Source organism: Nerophis ophidion, linkage group LG13 (assembly GCF_033978795.1).
Source record: "Nerophis ophidion isolate RoL-2023_Sa linkage group LG13, RoL_Noph_v1.0, whole genome shotgun sequence".
Classification (NCBI taxonomy): Eukaryota; Metazoa; Chordata; class Actinopteri; order Syngnathiformes; family Syngnathidae; genus Nerophis; species Nerophis ophidion.
The window spans coordinates 3,441,838-3,455,255 of record NC_084623.1 but is presented as its reverse complement, the minus strand read 5'-3'; the positions used below and the strand labels follow the sequence as shown (position 1 = coordinate 3,455,255).

Below are 13,418 nucleotides of genomic sequence, written 5' to 3'. Positions count from 1 at the left end.
TTTATCATCTCACACCACAGAAACACCCAAACTTTATTACACGTTCCATGTTGTCTCACACCACACACACACCATTTTATCATCTCACACCACATAAACACCCATCTTTATCACGCCCCTTTTTATCATCTCACACCACACAAACAACAAACTTTATCACACAATTTTATCATTTCACACCATGCAAACACCAAACTTAATCACGCTCCATTTTATCATCTCTCGCCACACATACAACAAACTTTATCACACTCCATTTTATCATCTCACACCACACAAACAACAAACTTCATCACACTCCTTAAATATTTTCCAAATATTCCTACAGTGAATATGTAACTATTTTTACGCCTACCGCCCCAAAGCAGCTAAGATAGGCTCCAGCCCCCCCGAGAGGGACAAGCGGTAGGAAAATGGATGGATGGACAAAAATACTTTTTTCCCCACAATATATTTTGACAGTCGAATGACTTTTGTCTTGAAATAATGTTTTCCCTCACATTAATAACATTTTTATAAAGAATTATTTTTCATATAATATTTGATTTTAATCATGTCAATTTATGCAAGTTTGTCTTGTAAAATCAAATCAAAATGATCTAAATATTTCTTTAAAAAAAGAAGTATGAAAGATTTTTCTTACAATATTGCAACTTTCTTATCTAAAATCAATTTTGACTTTTTAAAAAAATATATTTCACTTCAATCATGTAAAAGTGCACATTTTATTCTTTTACCAACACATTTTAATTTTCTTCAAATATTTCAACGCAATTTTAGTAAGATCATTTTTTTCTTACAATATTGTGCATTTATTTATTTATTTTTAAAGACTTTTTCCACAATATATTTATCCTGTAAAGTGTCTTCATTATTTATTTTAGTTTCTAAACTTTCTTCTAAAATTTAAAAATAAAAAAGTTTTTTTGCAATATATTTGATTTTAATTTTGTCAAATATAAATTTTAATAAATGTTCCCACAATTTAACAAAAGTATTAAAACCTTTAACAAAACAATATTACGACTTTATTATAATATATCTCCTCCAAGCACTGAAAGTAAATAAAGTATATGTTTATCGGACTTAAGTAGAATACTCAACATAGGACCTTTTTAAATGGTCATTTTAAGATTTCTTTGGTCTGCATTTAAAAGACTGTTAAAATGATTGTTGTATGCCCTTGTTTCAAAGAAACACGTTTTTGTTTTTGTTTTACCCCGAAAAATATTTCAAATGTAATATTTGATGTGAAGTCCTTGGAGACTTAAATATGTTTATAATTCCTAACATTGATTTTCTTTAACATTTTTTTTAGCAATATATATTTTTTTTTAATCCCACTAAAATGCTGATAAATTAGTAATAAAAACAATTACAAATAAATCATACAGTAGTTTTTTTGCATTCAAGACTTAAGCCTCTAGATCAACTTTACAAGTTTTTGTTTATTTTTTGATGTTTTTATTTGTTTTATGCCCTTTTTGTCAAAAATAACTATATACATATATAAATTAAAAAACATTTTTTATGGCAAAAACACAAAATATGCAACATTTCCCCCAAAAAATATTTCAAAGTGTAATATTTGATGTGAAGTCATTGGAGCCTTAAATAGGTCAATAATTCATAACATTGATTAGATTTTTTTTTTTTTTGAGCAATGAGTTTTTTGTTTATATAAAGATAATCCCATTAAAATGATTGGCGGTCTAAAAGGACCCCATCAATAAAATGATACAGAAGAAATCATACATTTGCTGTTTTTTAACTTTCAACACTTAAGTCTCTAGATCAGGGGTGTCCAAATTTTTTCCACTGAAGGCCGCAGACTGAAAAATCCAAACATGCGTGGGCCATTTTGATGTTTTTCCTTTTTAAAAGCAATACAATAGTTGTTTTTTTACCTTTATGGCTTTCCTCAAGTTTGGTCCCCGGTGTCCGGAAGGGTCTCAGTCTTAAAAATGTTAGAAATAAGTCATAAATCATTATTTTTTTTCATTTAATGCTTGAATCTCAAGATCAACTTCAGGTCTGTCTGTTGTTATAAAAAAAAAAAAAAAAAATAAATAAATGTTTTTTATTTTTATCATAACCCTTATTTATATGACAAACACACAAACTATGCAACATTTTTCCTCCAAAGCATTTCAAAGTGGAATAATTGACGTGGAGTAATTGGAACCCTAAATAGGTCAATAATTCATAACAAAAAAAAAGAATAAGTGTTGAAAATTAGCCAAATGTATATTTATATTTTTTTACTTTTAACGCTGAAGTCTGTAGATCTCTTGATTATAAGATTTAAAAAATGTTTCCATTTTATTTTGTTTGATGCCCTTTTTGTGAAAGAAAACTTTGTTTCGCACAAAATATGCAATATTATCCCCCCAAAAATATTTGAAAGTGACATAATTGGAGCTTTCAGCAGGTCTGCATGGCAGCTTTGTGTTGTTAGTGTCAACATTGCAACTTTTTCTTGTTACATGTCACTGTTTACTCTTTTATTACATTCTTTTATGTTTTTAATTTTTAGAATGGGCCGGGGGCCTTTAACAAATTAGCTGGGGGCCACAAATGGCCCTCGGGCCGCACTTTGGACACGGCTGCTCCAGATCAACTTTAGATGGATGCATTCTTCCATTAGAAGTATTTTTATTTAAATGTTTTTTGCGTGTGTTTGTTTTTATGCCCTTTTTGTCAAAGGAAACTTTTTTATTGCAAACACACAAAATCTAATATTTTCCCTAACAAATATTTCAAAGTAATTGGAGTCAATCATTTATAATATTGATTTTATTCAGTTCTATTTTTGGAGCACTGACCGTTTTAAAAGGGAAAAACACATCCTGAATGGCAGTTTTGTTGTTGTTATGCTAAAGAATCCCTTCATTCAATATTCCAACAGTGTTACTGTTCAAACCGTGTAATGTTAATACGCTTTGTTTTTAATGAGTACATAGGCCAACTACGCTACAGTATGCTGATGTTGAGAAGCATCACAGTGAGAAGGTGTCCTGTTGTGTGGCCGTGCGATATTTTGTTGCCTCGGGGGCTTTTAGCTCATTGGTTAGCACTGCTGGTTGTGCCCTCAGGTGAAGCTGCTGATCGGCGCCTACAGAGTGCAGCTGCAGTGACGCTTCTCCTCCTTCAAGCTTCCTCGCTGGCTTCTTTGGAAGTTGTTCAAACTTTTTCTGTCATGTTTTTTTCCCTCCTCTTAGCCTTTCAGTCACACCAACCCTTGGAAAGTTTTTATATGTATTTTTTGGACTGAAGACATCCATCCTTTGTACTGTGTTGTGTAAATAAAGTCGATCATCACCTTTTTAAAAGGCATCTTGAAACACTTCTTTTACAAGTTATTTTTCAGTTTCAGAACCAAATATATCCATTTTTGTCACATTCGGTGCTCCCGTCAAGTGTGGCCCCCGGGGCCCCAGAAGGGCCTCAGTCATAAAAATGTTGAAAAGAAGTCTTTTATTAATATTTTTTTTTCCTTATCGCTTAGATCTCTAGATCAGTGCCTCTCAAACTCAAATATTCAGACACAGTGTTACTGTTCAAACTGTGTGTAACATGGCCAAAAATACTGAATGTACTTGTCAAATAAACTCTCTACCTTGTTTTTAATGAATACTCAGGCCTACTGTGCTACTGTATTGAAGTTTGAGAACCATTGATCTAGATCAACATCAGATCTGTCGAAATAAAGTTGACCTTTTTTAAAAATGTTTCACGTTTGTTGGAGAAAAAACTTGTTCATAGAAAGAACACAATATGCAAGATTTTCCCCATAAATATTTCAGTGTATAAATGGTCCCTAGTTTGTGAATGTTGTCTATCTGTGTTGGCCCTGTGATAATGTGGTGACTTGTCCAGGGTGTACCCCGCCTTCCGCCCGATTGTAGCTGAGAAAGGCACCAGCGCCCCCAAAGGGAATAAGCGGTAGAAATGGATGGATGGACATTTAAGTCTCACCTTAAAACTCATTTGTATACTCTAGCCTTTAAATAGACTCCCTTTTTAGACCAGTTGATCTGCCGTTTCTTTTCTTTTTCTTCTATGTCCCACTCTCCCTTGTGGAGGGGGTCCGGTCCGATCCGGTGGCCATGTACTGCTTGCCTGTGTATCGGCTGGGGACATCTCTGCGCTGCTGATCCGCCTCCGCTTGGGATGGTTTCCAGCTGGCTCCGCTGTGAACAGGACTCTCGCTGCTGTGTTGGATCCGCTTTGGACTGGACTCTCGCGACTGTGTTGGATCCATTATGGATTGAACTTTCACAGTATCATATTTAACCCGCTCGACATCCATTGCTTTCCTCCTCTCCAAGGTTCTCATAGTCATCATTGTCACCGACGTCCCACTGGGTGTGAGTTTTCCTTGCCCTTATGTGGGCCTACCGAGGATGTCGTAGTGGTTTGTGCAGCCCTTTGAGACACTAGTGATTTAGGGCTATATAAGTAAACATTGATTGATTGAATTGTCAAAGTGTAATATTTGATGTGAAGTAATTGGATCCTTAAATAGATCAATTATTCATAACATTCATTTTGTATTCATATTATTTTTTGTATATACATACATATATAGATGTGTGTATATATTTATGCTAACATATTTATATTATGTTTATTTAAATGTAATATAAATAATATATAATACAAATATATATACACATATTTAGGTATAAGTATGTACGATTGTAGCTGAGATAGGCTCCAGCACCCCCCGCGACCCCAAAAGGGACAAGCGGTAGAAATGGATGGATTATTATAAATATTTACATATATTAGTAAACATTTGAAGTTGTTACATTGTCACCTGTTTGCACTTCTTAATAGTATTTAAAATGCTTAGGGGGCCACTGAAAAGTTAGTTGCGAGCAGCAAAAGACCCCCGGGCCACACTTTGGACACCACTGTGCTCGAGGCAGATGGGGTCCTTGGACAGGAAATGTGACTGATCAAAATGGCGGGTTCAGGGGAGCTCGTTTCTCTCCAAACCCTTGATCGATCAATGAAGGTTTGTGCTAAAAACCGCAGGAGGCGAGGCCGACTAGAGGCTCCCTGAGTCGGCCTCGCCGTGGCCGCGAGTCCATGGTGACTCCCGGCCCTCCTCGCCGCCTTCTGTTCGACGGCGTGGAAATTAGACGTACTTCCGGTTTGAGCATTTGAACGCACCTGGTCGGTATATCTATGTATGTACCGTCCGCAGAACCTCAAACGTGCCGTATTACGTAATGCGTTCACTCGTGTGACGTCATTGGCCACAACGCCGTGCCTTTCATTGACGCTGACGCCTGGCTTTTTATATAAAGTCCTCGAGGATTCTGAGAAATGAAAAGTGGGTGAACTCCGGCGACCCCCGAGCTCGTCTCATCGGACCACTCGTGAGCGGCCAGAGCGACCAAAGTTTGACGGTGGGTGCCATGAATTATTACAAGGTTAAATCCGCCTAATGGGCCCATTTAATTGAGCGCAATGAGCTGCTCTGCGCATGCGCTGCACTTCAAAAAAAAGCTTGCATGCAGGCTGCGAGCGGAAAGAGAGGCCTCACTCTGCTTCAATTTCTCAAAGTTTTCACACGTGGCTTCCGGTTTCTGTTTAACCTGCATTCAACGTCCAAGTACCTCACTTTCCAATGTTTGTTGCTGCAAATCACATCAAATAATACACAATGTTGTCGCCCCGTCGTCGACTTTGATGTTTGTGTAACCTAATTTGGGCGTGTAAAGATGGTGTTTGGTAATGTAACCGCCTTGCAAAGTCAATCAATCAATCAATGTTTACTTATATAGCCCTAAGTCACTAGTGTCTCAAAGGGCTGCACAAACCACTACGACATCCTCGGTAGGCCCACATAAGGGCAAGGAAAACTCACACCCAGTGGGACGTCGGTGACAATGATGACTATGAGAACCTTGGAGAGGAGGAAAGCAATGGATGTCGAGCGGGTCTAACATGATACTGTGAAAGTTCAATCCATAATGGATCCAACACAGTCGCGAGAGTCCAGTCCAAAGCGGATCCAACACAGCAGCGAGAGTCCCGCTCACAGCGGAGCCAGCAGGAAACCATCCCAAGCGGAGGCGGATCAGCAGCGCAGAGATGTCCCCAGCCGATACACAGGCAAGCAGTACATGGCCACCGGATCGGACCGGACCCCCTCCACAAGGGAGAGTGGGACATAGGAGAAAAAGAAAAGAAACGGCAGATCAACTGGTCTAAAAAGGGAGTCTATTTAAAGGCTAGAGTATACAAATGAGTCTCATTTACATGTTTTATGTATGTGGATGAGTATGAAATTGGCTATTTTATAGGGCCGCGAATCTTTGGGTGTCCCACGATTCAATTCAATATCGATTCTTGGGGTCCCGATTCGATGATATATCGATTTATTTCGATTCAACGTGATTCTCGATTCAAAAACGATATTATTCCGATTCAAAAGGATTCTGTATTCATTCAAGATATAGATTTCATCAGGATCTACCCCAGTCTGCTCACATGCTAGCAGAGTAGTAGATTTAAAAAAAATAAATCTTTTATAATTGTAAAGGACAATGTTTTATCAACTGATTGCAATAATGTAAATTTGTTTTAACTATTAAATGAACCAAAAATATGACTTATTTTATCTTTGTGAAAACATTGGACACAGTGTGTTGTCCAGCTTATGAGATGCCATGCAAGTGTAAGCCACTGTGACACTTTTTTAATTTTTTTATAAATGTCTAATGATAATGTCAATGAGGGATTTTTAATCACTGCTATGCTGAAATTATAACTAATATTGATACTGTTGTTGATAATATTCATTTTTGTTTCACTAATTTTGGTTTGTTCTGTGTGGTGTTTGTGTCTCCTCTCAATTGCTGTTTATTGCAGTTCTGAGTGTTGCTGGGTCAGGTTCGGTTTTGGAATTGGATTGCATTGTTATGGTATTGGAGCGGCATGGCGTAGTGGGTAGAGCGGCCGTGCCAGAAACCTGAGGGTTGCAGGTTCGCTTCCCACCTATTGACATCCAAATCGCCGCCGTTGTGTCCTTGGGCAGGACACTTCACCCTTTGCCCCCGGTGCCGCTCACACCGGTGAATGAATGATGAATGAATGATTGGTGGTGGTCGGAGGGGCCGTAGGTGCAAACTGGCAGCCACGCTTCCGTCAGTCTACCCCAGGGCAGCTGTGGCTACTGATGTAGCTTACCACCACCACTGTGTGAATGAATTATGGGTTCCCACTTCACTGTGAGCGCTTTGAGTATATAACGATAGAAAAGCGCGATATAAATCTAATCCATTATTATTATTATTATTGCTGTGTATTGTTTTGTTGGATTGATAACATTTAAAAAAAAATCGATTAAAAAAAAAAAAGAGAATAGATTCTGAATCGCACAACATGAGAATCGCGATTCGTATTCGCATCGATTTCCCCCCACACTCCTAATATTTTACGTTTGAAGAAGCAGTCACGTTCTTCCGCCTGCGTTCAAAATGGCTGTCGTGCCCTGCTAAGAGAAGAAGGTCACTCCTGGTAGGATCAACACAATGGAATATTTAACTCTCGTGCTTCCAAATACAGCAAACTGTCCCGTAAGCCAGGAGGCAATCAGTCACTCCCGCTAACTGCGCGTTTTTAATTAAGCGATACGTTGCATACGGCGCGGTTTTAAAAACGGAGCGGAGTGAGCCGTCGTCCCAGGTGAACAATCTTTGCTTGGAAAGTGGTTAGTCGGGGGTGGTGCGCATGCGCTCCCCGGGATTAATGTCAAGGCACAAAAGTGGCGCTGCGCGGTCTCGAGCTCGACTCCGGTAAGCTACAATCACTCACAAATCTGCCCTTTATTTCTCTTCCCGGCCGTCGGCGGCAAAGTTTGGGCAACTTTTGCGGCGCTACGGGAGGTCTCCTCTCGCTACCGAGGCGCCACTAGCGGCGAGGGGACGGTTAGGCAACAACAAACAGTTGAATGTAAAAGATGTGAGCAGTATTGTTCATTTAGAGCCCTAATGGCGGCCAGGCAGTGCTGCTCTCTGCCGCTGGGGGAGTATGTGGCGGTGTCGGCCTGCTGCTACAAAAATATACATACACAAACCGCGCTTTGTGGGGGACATTGGGGTCAACGGCGAGGCTTTTTTCTCCGTCCGCGTGGTCGTGGCGTTGTTTACCGCCGCATGACACAATTGATATGTAACGCCCAGGCGAGGGCGCCCCTAGCGGCGCAGGGCCGCCATTGCCGCTGATTGCGCCAGGCTGGGGTCTGCGCGAACTTTTCAATTAAAGCAGGTAGCGTTAAAAACGTCGCCGCTTGAACGTTTAACGTCGCCCCTGCCGAGGGGAGGGTCGGCGTGTCCGAATTAAAGCGGCGTGGAAGCCAGGGGGGGGCGTTATGTTGCTTTTATATCCAGGCATCTTGACTTGTGGTCACGTGACTGGCTGGCCCACAATGGCGCAGTCGGCGTCCACGTCCTCCGCCTCCAATCTGCCGCCAACTGCTGCGCCAGGAAATGAAGGCAGCCTCGGCCCATGTTTCTTGTGGACCCCTGACTTGGGAGCCCCTCCATCCTTTAGCCAGCTAAAGTTTGGGACCGGCCCGTCGCAGCCAACTTTGTCCTGGAAGTCGATCCCAAACACAAATTGCGCACAGTGACCCTGCCTTACGTTCAACGTGTGCGCCATGGCGCCACCTCGTGGGCAGACGCGCGAATGACGTCACTGGGGGTCGCGCGCAAACGTGCACGCCGAATGGAGGTGACAATGAGGCGGATGCTGCCCCCCCTCTCCCCTCCACCCCAGCCGGCCACCTGCTGATGACGTCAGCAGGTTGCACATGTTCAGCTTTATTTCTTGTCTCATAGCTCTGCTTTGCACGTTATTTACTCAACTGCAGAGAGTACCCGGCGAGCATTAGGGGAAGGTGGGAGGCCTTTGTTTTTAACGTTTTTCTTATTAAAAAAGAGAGCTTTTTGAGAACTTTGTTTTGGTTTTAGGTGTGCAGTTGAAACAGCATCTTAGTTGAAAGGTGAATATATACACTTGCATATATATATGTATGTATGTATATATGAGTGTGTGTACATATATATGTATGTATGTGTGTGTGTACATATATATATATGTATGTATGTGTGTATATATATATATATATATATACATGTGTGTGTATATGTATATATATATATGTATGTATGTATGTATGTAGGCTTCACGGTGGCAGAGGGGTTAGTGCGTCTGCCTCACAATACGAAGGTCCTGCAGTCCTGAGTTCAAATCCAGGCTCGGGATCTTTCTGTGTGGAGTTTGCATGTTCTCCCCGTGACTGCGTGGGTTCCCTCCGGGTACTCCGGCTTCCTCCCACTTTCAAAGACATGCACCTGGGGATAGGTTGATTGGCAACACTAAATGGTCCCTAGTGTGTGAATGTGAATGTTGTCTGTCTATCTGTGTTGGCCCTGCGATGAGGTGGCGACTTGTCCAGGGTGTACCCCGCCTTCCGCCCGATTGTAGCTGAGATAGGCGCCAGCGACCCCAAAAGGGAATAAGCGGTAGAAAAATGGATATAAAGTGTGTGTGTGTGTGTGTGTGTGTATGTATGTATGTATGTATATGTGTATATATATATATGTGTGTGTGTGTATGTATGTATGAGGTGGTTCGGGCATCTGGTCGGGATGCCACCCGAACGCTTCCCTAGGGAGGTGTTTAGGGCACGTCCAACAGGTAGGAGGCCACGGGGAAGACTCAGGACACGTTGGGAAGACTATGTCTCCCAAATGGCCTGGGAACGCCTCGGGATCCCCCGGGAAGAGCTGGACAAAGTGGCCGGGGCTTCCCTGATTAGGCTGCTGCTCCCGCAACCCGACCTCTAATAAGTTGGGGTGGATGTATGGTATGTATGTGTATATATAGGCACAAGCGCCCCACGTGACCCCAAAGGGAATAAGCGGTAGAAAATGGATGAATGGATGGATATTAGGGGTGTAACGGTACACAAAAATTTCGGTTCTGTACGTACCTTGATTTAGAGGTCACGGTTCGGTTCATTTTCGGTACAGTAAGAAAACAACAAAATATAAATTTTTTGGGTTATTTATTTCCCAAATTTGTAAACAGTGGCTTTATCCTTTTAACATTGGGACTACTATAATAATTCTGCCCACGTTAATCCACATTAAACTGCCTCAAGTTGTTGCTTAGATTAAATAAAATGACAAAACTTTTCTTCTACACATAAAAAGTGCAACATTAAACAGTTTCAGGTCCACTCATGTTTAATTTTTTACAGCATTTGGGAAGCCTGTAGTTGATTTTTAATGTGTTAATGTTATATTTTTATCAACATGTGATAGCAGGGACCCTGCCATTCAAAACTAGGCTGCTACATTGCTAATGATTAATGTAACTATAGCTGAAAAAATAGTGCAATAGGAGAGACTATTCATCCCTGAACACCATGGAGTTCATGTAGGCTTAATGATGCAGTTACATTACTATATAAACTATTAGACAGAAACTCTTCATTTAACATTGTCCTTTTTTGCTGCTTCAACACAGCTCAATCAACACTGTCCGTAACACACACATGCACACACACCGCACAATGAGCTAACACACACCCCAAAATGAGCTAACGTTACGCTGAAAGCTAATTAGCCTTCACCTCAAGTGAGGACTGCGAGTGAGCTGAGCTGCAATTTGTTTCTAGAACGTCAACTGGCTCATAGTGATGTTACTAGTAGTTGACTTGGAAGTGTTTAGTATAATTTGGGGAGAGTACGCTGCCTTATGCTCACCTGCTAAACACCTATCTGATCGACTCTGAAGCGCTGACTACATGCGCTCTGAATACGCACTGCTGATTGGATGTTACCGCTATGGTTGTAACCAATCAGATGGTTGTGTGGGTGGGACAATGCTGGATGCTGTGTAGGAGACAGAGGCAGAAAGCAGAGCAGCTTATTAGGACATCAGCTTAGGCGGCTACTTCATATGTTCGTGTGGAAACTCGTTCGGTACACCTCAGCACCGAACCGGAACCCCCGTACCGAAACGATTCAATACAAATACACGTACCGTTCCACCCCTAATATATGTATGTATGTGTGTATGTATATGTATGAATGTATGTATCTATCTATATTTTATATATATATATATATATATATATATATATATATATATATAATATGTGTATATATATATATGTGTATATATATATATGTATATATATATATGTGTATATATATATATGTATATATATATATGTGTATATATATATATGTATATATATATGTGTATATATATATATGTGTATATATATATATATGTATATATATATATGTGTATATATATATATATGTATATATATATGTGTATATATATATATATGTGTATATATATATATGTATATATATATATATATATATATGTGTATATATATATGTGTATATATATATATGTATATGTATATATATATGTATATGTGTGTATAAAGTATGTATGTGTATGTATGTATGTGTATATATTAGGGGTGTAACGGTACACAAACATTTCGGTTTGGTACGTACCTCAGTTCAGAAGTCACGGTTCGGTTCATTTTCGGTACATTAAGAAAACAACCAAATATATTTTTTGGGGTTATTTATTCACCAAATTTCCAAATGTTCCTCCAAAAATATTTTTTTACTGGAATATTTGATGTGAAGTAATTGGAACCTTGGATAGGTCAATAATTCATAATAACATTGATTTTGATTCAATATTATGTTTTGAGCAATGACAGTTTGAAAGAAAAAAAACTGCTTTGTTTTATTAGTCAACATTGCAACTTTTTCTAAATGACATTTAACCTTCAAGCTTTTTTATTTCACTTTTATGTTTTTGTTTATTTTAATAGTATTTTTAGAATGTGCCGTGGGACTTTAAAACATTAGCTGTGGGCCACAAATGGCCTCCAGGGCACACTTTTGACACACCTGCCATGGATAATAAAAAATTCAATCTGATAAATCAATTGATTAAAAAGCAGAGCCTGGAGACGCATGTTCGTTTATCATAACTCTCTCACTCTCTGCCCCTCCCTCACAAATGTTGCTGCGCGCACAATGTTTTAATTTTTTACCCCTTCTTAACCCTGACCGTACATTATTAATACACGCCACCATAACTCAAAATGCCGGACATTTGAGGCATTTAAGAAAGTCTGCCCTGACAGCCCCGCCAGCAACCGAGGACATGTCCGGTGAAAAGAGGACTATCCTAGCCCGATTGCTGCTAGCACCGGACATGTCCTCTTTTGCTAGCATGCTGGCAGCGACCTGGCTAGGATAGACTGACCACACGTCCTCTTTTCACCGGACATGTCCTCTTTTGCTGGGCTGTCAGGGCAGAGTTTCTTAAATGCCTCAAATGTTTGGCATTTTGAGTAATTTGGAACTCGTTCGGTACGCCTCTGCACCGTACTGAAACTCCCGTACCGAAACGGTTCAAATAATACACGTACCGTTACACCCCTAACATGCATGGATATATATATACACATGTAACATTATTGCACATTATAGTCCGTAAAAAATTAAAAATAAACAGAGGAGACACAGAGGAGATGATGGACACATTGTGCTCACTCAGTGCCTGTTTAATGCTACTATGGCTCTTGGGTAAAAGCTGTTTTTTAGTCTATTTGTGTCCGCTTTTAGCGTCTGCCCGAGGGTAGCAGTTCTAAGTGGCAGTGCCCGGGGTGGAATGGGTCTTTCAGGATGCTCTGTGCTTTCCTGAGACAGCGGGAGCTGAACAGGTCAGCCAGGGAGGGGAGGGGGCATCCGATTATCTTCTGGGCGGTTCTTTATGACTCTCTGGAGCGCCGTTCTCTCTGCGGCCGTGCAGCTGCTGAAGTACACGCAGATGCAGTAGGTCAGGAGGCTCTCAATGGAGCAGCGGTAGAAGGACACCAGCAGTTCCGGAGAGAGGTGCTTGTTCCTGAGTATTCTCAGGAAGTGCAGTCTCTGGTGTGCCTTCTTGATGGTAGCCGTGGTGTTGCTGCTCCAGGATAGGTCGTCAGTCAGGTGGACTCCCAGCAAGCGGAAGTCGGAGACCCTCTCCACGCAGTCACCGCTGATGACCAGGGGCAGGATGTCCGTTTTATTCCTCCTGAAGTCTATGACCAGCTCCTTGGTCTTGGAGGTGTTCAGGGCCAGGTTGTTGACTGCACCAATCCGACAGCTTCTCCACCTCGTCCCGATATTCAGCCTCGTCTCCCTCCGAGATGAGTCCCACTACGGTGGTGTCATCTGCAAATTTGATGATGTAGTTGCTGGAGTGGGCAGGTGTGCAGTCGTATGTGTAGATGGAGTAGACAGCCCAACCGCACCCTCTTTTGGATAAGAAGTCCTTAATCCACATGCAGATGGAGTTCGATA

The 13,418-nt window shown here is 40.8% G+C and overlaps 2 protein-coding genes across 2 annotated transcripts in view; both read left to right on the top strand.

Annotated features, from left to right (window-relative positions):
• Positions 1-3,344, top strand: part of mphosph8 (M-phase phosphoprotein 8) — a 55,860-nt gene extending 52,516 nt beyond the window's left edge. The window contains exon 14 of the mRNA XM_061918263.1: positions 3,096-3,344. Coding sequence (XP_061774247.1) covers positions 3,096-3,137 — 42 coding nt within the window. The 3' untranslated portion in view covers positions 3,138-3,344. The remainder of the gene's footprint in view (positions 1-3,095) is intronic.
• Positions 3,345-7,657: 4,313 nt separating this feature from the next.
• The window catches only part of zmym2 (zinc finger, MYM-type 2), a 48,621-nt gene continuing 42,860 nt past the window's right edge, over positions 7,658-13,418 (top strand). The window contains exon 1 of the mRNA XM_061918259.1: positions 7,658-7,814. The gene's annotated coding sequence lies outside the window, so the exon portion shown is untranslated. The remainder of the gene's footprint in view (positions 7,815-13,418) is intronic.